The sequence below is a fragment of the Vigna unguiculata genome, chromosome 5 (assembly GCF_037176805.1).
Source record: "Vigna unguiculata cultivar grain cowpea cultivar isolate G323 ecotype 2 chromosome 5, ASM3717680v1, whole genome shotgun sequence".
Taxonomy (NCBI): domain Eukaryota; kingdom Viridiplantae; phylum Streptophyta; class Magnoliopsida; order Fabales; family Fabaceae; genus Vigna; species Vigna unguiculata.
In genome coordinates this window covers 45,107,662-45,115,645 of record NC_140796.1, presented here as the reverse complement: position 1 = coordinate 45,115,645, position 7,984 = coordinate 45,107,662, and the positions used below count along the sequence as shown (strand labels likewise).

General features: G+C 37.3%; 1 protein-coding gene across 1 annotated transcript; it reads right to left on the bottom strand.

Annotated features, from left to right (window-relative positions):
• Positions 1–1,132: 1,132 nt before the first annotated feature.
• LOC114184687 (uncharacterized) lies at positions 1,133–3,814 on the bottom strand. Its single transcript, XM_085673463.1, has one exon. The coding sequence runs from the start codon at positions 3,812–3,814 to the stop codon at positions 1,133–1,135; it is 2,682 nt and encodes an 893-aa protein (XP_085529589.1).
• Between the last annotated feature and the right edge of the window lie 4,170 nt (positions 3,815–7,984).

Below are 7,984 nucleotides of genomic sequence, written 5' to 3'. Positions count from 1 at the left end.
TAAACAAAAACAAGCATCAACTAGTCTAGAAACGATGAGAAAAACAACACAAGGAAGTTACTTGAGTGGATTGCACGAGTGAATGTTGCAAGAGGTTAGATTAGAGAGTCCGTGAGAGTGGGTTTGAGTGTGGAAGGGGTTGGAGCAGCGTTTCGCCTGGCGAGAGTGAACTGTGAGTGAGTGGCACGAGAATGGGAGTTGGAATCAGGTTTGAATTTGAGAGAGATTGGGAAATAGAGTTAGGGATTTGAAGATTAGGGATTTGGTAGAAGTGAGAGCAAGGAATGAGAGTGAGACGCCAGGCGGGAGTAAGGATTAGGGTTTGAAGAGATGGGAGAAATGGGCCAGCCAGAAACAGATTTAAAAATGGCCCAACTAGTGCTGCGCAGCACGTCCGCCTGGCGGTAGGTCATTAGCCGCCAGGCGGTATACCAGAAAATTGCCACTGGACCTCTTTTTCTGGTATGGCGCCAGGCGGGCGCTAGGGAGCCGCCAAGCGGCTGGCTCCTGGAATGCTTCCAGTGGCTTATTTGACAGATGGCGCCTGGCGGGAGGGAATGCACCGCCAGGCGGTTAAGCTGCAGTGGTGGAATTTTGTGTTTTTGGCTTATGTATGGGTTGGTTTTGACTCTACTGTACTCCACCCAACCTTTCACTCTTGCAAGCATCTTTTTCAAGCTTTTCCAACTTTAAAACAAGCATTCACACTCAAGCAAAAACATTTAATTCACAAAACACATGCAAAACTTAACTTAAGATATGAATTTACTACACAAGCTATGCTGCTACTATTCTCACAAACCCAATTTTACACTACCACATTCTATGATGCACAAAGGCTAAACTCAATTCAAAATGCTACAACTAGCACATGCTAACACCATCCTAAAACTAAACATGCTTAACAACATTCTAGGCTATGCTTCCACAAATTCACAAATGCATGCAACAAAATTAGCACAAAGTTCAAACATCAATTCAAACACAACAACCTATGCTAACACACTTCACACATGCATAAAAACACAAAGCTATCTTAAAAATGAAATTTAAAAGCTAGAATGAGTTTAGAGCACTGGGTTGCCTCCCAGGAAGCGCTTGTTTAACGTCACGAGCCTGACGGATAAGGCGCTTAAGCTTGGTTGTTGCTTTTGGTGTGCTCCTTCCCAACCTCACACCTATACAACTTCAATTGATCACTAGTCACCAATTTAGTTCTTCTAGAATAAGGAGCTTCAATTTCAATTCTTCCATCAACTTTGATGTCTCTAATAACCCACAGCCTTGCCCAATTTGACTTGAATCTTCTAGGAGAAATCTTCAAATGTTCCTTTCTCATCACAATTGGTTGGCCAGGTTTAAGTCCATTAGTCCCCATCAAAGAGTGGTGGTGAACTAGAGCATCATCTTTCTCTTCCCTCTCTTCATTCACTTTTGCAGAGAAACAATTTGAGCACTTTCCAAGCAACTTAGAAGCTTGCCACGGTCTACTAGTCACAGATAAGACTTCATTGATGGCCTTAAGACTAGTTTCTTCATCAGTTGATTCTTGCACAGCTTCAAAAACGTTGAAATTCACTTCCTCATCTTGGTCCTTCAATTTCAGCGTTCCCTCATCCACATTGATGACAACCTTGGCTGTCTTCATGAATGGCCTCCCAAGAATGAGTGGTACCCCTTCATCTTTCTCCATTTCCATCACCACAAAATCAACCGAGAACTTGAGCTTATCTATCTGCACCACCACATCTTCCACCACGCCATAAGGGTATTTGATTGAGTTATCTGCTAGTTGCAAGGTCATCCTTGTTGGCTTGGCTTCGAGACCACCAATCTTTCTAAGCATAGATAGGGGCATCAAATTAATGCTAGCCCCTAAGTCAACAAGAGCTTTTCCCATATCTTGATTTCCAATGGTGCAGGGGATGGTGAAGCTACCCGGATCCTTGAATTTTGGAGGAAGATTTTTCTGAATTATGGCACTACAATTCCCTTGCACTTCAATAGTTTCCTCTTCTATGTACTTCTTCTTTTTGCCAAGGAATTCCTTCATGAACTTTGCATAAGAGGATATTTGTTGCAGTGCTTCAGAAAAGGGAATCTTGATCTCAAACTGCTTGAATATGTCTTTGAACCGAGCTAACTGTCTCTCTTTCTCTTTTCTTGAAGGATTTTGAGGATAGGGAAGGGGTTTCACAACAACTTTCTCTTTTTTCTTTTTCTCTTTTTCATTTTCCTCTCTTTTATTAACTTCCTCCTCTGCTACAATTTCTTCATCAACTTCTTCCTCTTGAATCGCTTCTTCATTCTTTTTCTTTTCTCTAGCCTCCACCTTTTCTTTAGAACCTAGCCCAACCTCCTTTCCACTTCGAGTGAAGATGGCCTTACATTGCTCTTTGGGGTTGGCTTCGGTGTTGGCGGAAAAAGAACTTCCTCGTTGATCAGCCAATTGCTTGGCTAATTGCCCCACTTGCACCTCCAAGTTTTTTATTGATGCATCAGTGTTCTTTTGATTTTGAATTGACATTTGCAAGAACTGTTGCATCATGTCCTCAAGCTTTGAGGTTCTGTCAGTTAAAGAGGGATGTTGGTAAGTTTGTTGATGTGGGGGCCTATTGGAAGGTCCTGTTTGGCCCATGTTTTGGTGAAGTTTCCATCCTTGATTATAGTTCCCTAATCGGCCTTGATTGCCCATATAACTAACTTCCTCTTGAGATGTGCTTGACATAGCACATTGCCCATTGGTATGGTTTCCTCCACATAACTCACAACTTTGCACTTGTTGGAGTTGAGCTACAGAGGCATTTTGAAGCTCTTGAGGAAGTTGTGACAATTTCTTCATCAGGGTCTCCAGCTGCTGAGTCATAATCTTGTTTTGAGCCAATAGAGCATCTTGAGATTGAAGCTCTAGAATACCCTTCTTTTGAGAATGGGTTCTCTCAGTATAGGCTTCATTATCATTAGCTGCCATATTCTCTATTAACTCATAAGCTTCCTCTGGCGTCTTCCACTTGATACTCCCACCGGCAGAGGCATCCAACATAAGCTTTGACTGGGATTTAAGTCCTGCCAAGAAAAGAGTGAGCTGTGTAGGTTGATCAAACCCATGAATGGGAGTCTTCCTCAACAGTCCCTTGAATCTATCCCATGCTTGGCCCAATGACTCATCCATATCTTGTTGAAATGCCGAGATTTCCTGCTTTCCCTTGTTAACCTTGGACTGGGGAAAATATTTGCTCAAGAACTTTGCAACCACATCATCCCAGTTAGTGAGGCTATTTTCAGGAAAGGAATTCAACCAAGCTTTTGCAGGTCCTGCTAGTGAGAACGAGAAGAGACTCAGGCGTATGGCTTCATCAGGAACTTGATGGATCTTCACAGTATTGCATATCTCCAAGAATGTGGTCAGATGAGTGTAGGGATTCTCATGAGACAGGCCATTGAACTGATTACTCTGCACCAGATGAATAAGAGTTGGCTTCATCTCCATGTTGGTGGCATTGACAGTTGGCCTAGCAATACTGTTGAAGTTAACATGGTCTGTGAACGCTGCATAATCTTCCAAAGTGCGTCTTTCACGACCTCTACCATCACCATGAGGGTTGTCTGCCATTTCTTCTTCTGGCAAAGGATCAGGATTCTGAGAAGTAGATGAAAGAGTGTCTGAAGCAGAAGAGTGATGGACAACTTGTTGTGCTTGAGCTCGTCTTCTCCTTGTGGCACTATTGCTTCTACGGGCAGTTTTCTCTATCTCGGGATCAACAAGGAGTGGTTCTGAAGATGCAGTCCTCCTTGTACGGATCCTACCCTGCATAAACTATAGAGCAACAACAGAAGCAAGCTCGAACTACAAGTTAGCCCAAAATTAATGTGTGTAAAAAAAAGTAAACAAAAACAGTAAATATGCACAAAAGAATTTAAGTCTAAATAAGTCAGAAATCACACAATAGTTTAGTATTAGACACGGGTCCCCGGCAACGGCGCCAAAAACTTGTTAAAGACTTTGGCAAGTGTACCAAGTCGCGCAAGTAGTAACCGGTAAGACCGGGATATCGTTTCCCAAGAGACTCGTGTATACTAATTAATTGCGTAATTAGTGACTAATTTAAACTAATGAATAAATCCATATTTTGAGTTTTAATGTATGAAATTAAACTTTGCATAAATAATTAAAATTGAACTTTGAAAGTTAAAGGCACTTAGTGAGTGGAAAAGATTAGAAATGATATGACTTGATATTGCTGGGGTTAGAATTCACCAACTATGCTCTCATGCAACTACAATTTAACATCCTCTTCATTAATATGCTAATGCTAACCCACAACATTACTCAAACCCTAATTCCTTAAAAGATTGAGCCTAAATTTCCTTATTAAAAGTCAATTCCTTGAACTCTTAATAAGCAAATTTGCTTTATGCACAAGGGCTTAAGACAACCATTGGGTCAAGCCCCATTCCTAGGTACAAGCTCCATTGAGTTCTCTTATTCCAAATCTAGGTTTCAAAAGATATTTTCACACCCCATGAACCAAAAATCATGCAAGAGATGGCTAAATCAATGCAAGCTTTAAGTGAAGAAATAAGAAGACTAGCAATTAATGAAAGAGTCATATATATAATCAAAACATTTGCATTTACACAAGAGTTTCGTGGCTACATCTAACCCCAACAAAAATGGGTTTAGCTCTCCATTGCCATGGAGAGCTCAAGCTTAAAAATGGAAGAGATGGAAGAGAAAGAGATACAAAGAGGAAGATGGAGCTGTTCCCACAAGCCCTAGCACTCCTCCAAGCTCTCCAAATGTGTTCTTCGTGCCTCCAAAATGCCAAAGATCCGATTCCCTCCGCGAAAACAGAAGAAAAAGGGGTCACTTGACACATCAGCGAAAAAGGGCGCCTGGCGGAAGGGTCTCACCGCCAGGCGCAAGACATCAAACAGTGGGCAATTCTTCCCGCTGCCGCCCGGCGGTGACTAAGTGCCGCCAGGCGGTGACTACAGTAGCGCCTGTCTGGCGCTTGGCTGGCGCGTGGCTGGCGGTCTGTTCCGCCTGGCGCTGGCTTCGCGTCGCCAGGCGCTTCCTGTTGACATTTTTCTTCTCTTTTTGCTATTCCGGGTCACTCATTAGTCTGGATTTTGGGAACAAAGCTTCCCATCTACAAAAAGGACACAAAAATGGGGATTAGTAATATATTTAGATCAATGTAACCCACAATGTATTTATTTACAAAAGTAAGGTAAAATTGAGGATTAAGTAGGTTAAAAGCTTTGGAAGAGATGATTTTGCTAATGAAATATAGCTTGGATAATGGTAAAAATTAACATTATCACTCACTCTAGTCAAGAAAATTCAACCCATTAAAGACTAGAAAAGACGAAACATGCGAGTGTAAAGATACCAGAACAGAAACTGCAATTAACACATGCCTAACATTAATGCTTTGAGTCATAAAACTAAACGCAAAAACAGATTCAGATATAAACAATCATTCTATGCATACTAATGTTCTCCTTTGGGAGATCCACAAATACACAAACATAAGCATAATGATGCTAATCATATTATAACATTATTGATAATTAAAATATGCATCAACTAGAATCACCTACTACCTTTGGATATATAAATAAAACTAGTGACGCATACAAAATTATCTACAATCATATTCATTAATTATGAGAACAATTAATCAACCTTTGGGCGATTCTTAAATGCCTTATAATTAATGAATTTTAATTAACCCATAAATTTAATTATTCATAATTTAGCATCCATACTATGAGTAATTAAAATAAAAAACATTAATAATTTGAAATCATATAAACTTTAAAATTTTGGCCACTTTGGTGACTAACAAAATTTATCATACTTAATTTCAAATAAATAAATACACATATATTTAATTGCTATAAACTTTATATAGCTTCCTCATTAATTTTAATTTAACAATAACAAATATAAATATTATTACAAATTAAAATAAAATTATTAATTATTTATATAAATAAAATAATTAATATTAATTTTATTGGTAACGTAAACCAATAAAACATTTAAACTTTAGTTTTAATAATCACACGGTTACTTGATCAACTATTTAATTTCGTAATTATCAATGCTCCATTATATCTCAATGAATTTAATTGCGTCAGGAGAAAACCAAAATTGGAAAACTGAAATTCACGTTCACACAGTAACACTAACAACACACGTTCACGGGAGATCCTATGAATATGCGTTCTTCAAATTTGTAATCTTGTGTGTTCTTCAATCACTGTTTCCCAATCTATCTCTTGAGTCTATTTTGACAAATCAATAAAATATTGAATTGATTGAATTCTTCATTAAAAAAGAATTTTATTATTATTATGAATTATTGAATTCATTTAATGAATTCTAAAAGAAATGAGTTGAACTTCATTTTACTAAGAATTCAATTTTGTAATATTTCTTTATGCATTACTATTTAAAAATGGATGTTCAAATTAACGTTAACGATGAGATCTATTATCATTTTTCGCATGTCCTCGGAAGTTTAGAGTAGGTGAAAATTCTCCTAATTTATGGCCTACCATACCTTTCTTTTCTTCTCACACGTTCTTGATGGGTTACTGTGAAAAGAACCTTATGGCCAAAGACAGAATCCCAATTTCTTTTATAAAACCAACGTCCATCAAGTTGGTTTTTATTTTATCTTTATCTTTATTTTATTTTATTATCACTTCCCATAATAATAACCAATAAGTCTTTATACTTCTTCCAATACTTGCCTTACAATTTTGCCAATAAAATACAATAATAAAAGTAAGTCATACACAACTTTGTGAAATTAGAATGCTACTTTTAAATAGTGAGTGTCATTAGGAAACCAAGACCTTCAAAATTTTAATATTCACATACATTGTACATTGGAAGTTCAAAAGGAACAAATTTACAGCAAATATTACATTGTCTAATATAGTTTTCCATAACTGTCGCAACTGAAATTGCGATCCCCAGTTTATACCTCAACATCTACGCATACACAAATTAAAATGTTATAGCAATCACATATGTAGTGCTACCTAAATTGTTGTAAATCTTCCTAAATACAAATAGGTAAAGTAAGTTACAACTTAAAAAATTCATTAATTGTATCAAGCCTTCTAAATTGTATATATGTACATGATCAAAGGAAGGGGATATTAAGCCCTTTCAAGCAATCTAAAATAGATCCACTATGTATTATTAATATATGTACACAACTTATTAATTTTATGTCTTTTAAAAAATGAATGGTAAATAAGGTTTAATAAAATTATATATATATATATATATATATATATATATATATATATATATATATATATATATATATATATATATATATATTAGAGTTGTCAAAACGGATAACTTGGCTTGGACCGACTCGGGCCACCACGGATTGATCACTTAGTGAGCTAACCCAACCTGACTCACTAACTAGCGAGTCAAAAAAATTTTGAACCCGGTCTGACCCACCATGGGTTGGTGGGTTAAACGGGTTGGCTCACAAGCTCACTTAATTAAAAAATATATATAATTTTTTTCAGTCAAAACGAAATTCTAATTCTAATTAAAATCTAAATAAATTTCAATACAATCCAAATACAAACCAAAATCACAAAAATACAAATTATCTATGTGTTGGATCAAAAAACATCTAACATGACCAAAATACAAACTAGGGGTGGCAATGCGGGCCGGCCCGGCCCGCACAACGCGGGCTGGCCTGCCTCGCCCCGCATACTTTATGCGGGCTGAAAACACTAGCCCGCGGGCCGGCCCGCTTTTTTTTTATTTTTTTATTTTTTTAAATTTTTTTATGATAAAACTTTTAATATTTAAAAATTGGGAAACTTTAAGAAGTTCACAAAATTAAGTAAAGACTTTGGGGAATTAGATGATAAATTGATAATTCAACATTTTCATCATATTCATACTATGACATACACAATGTATTCTTTA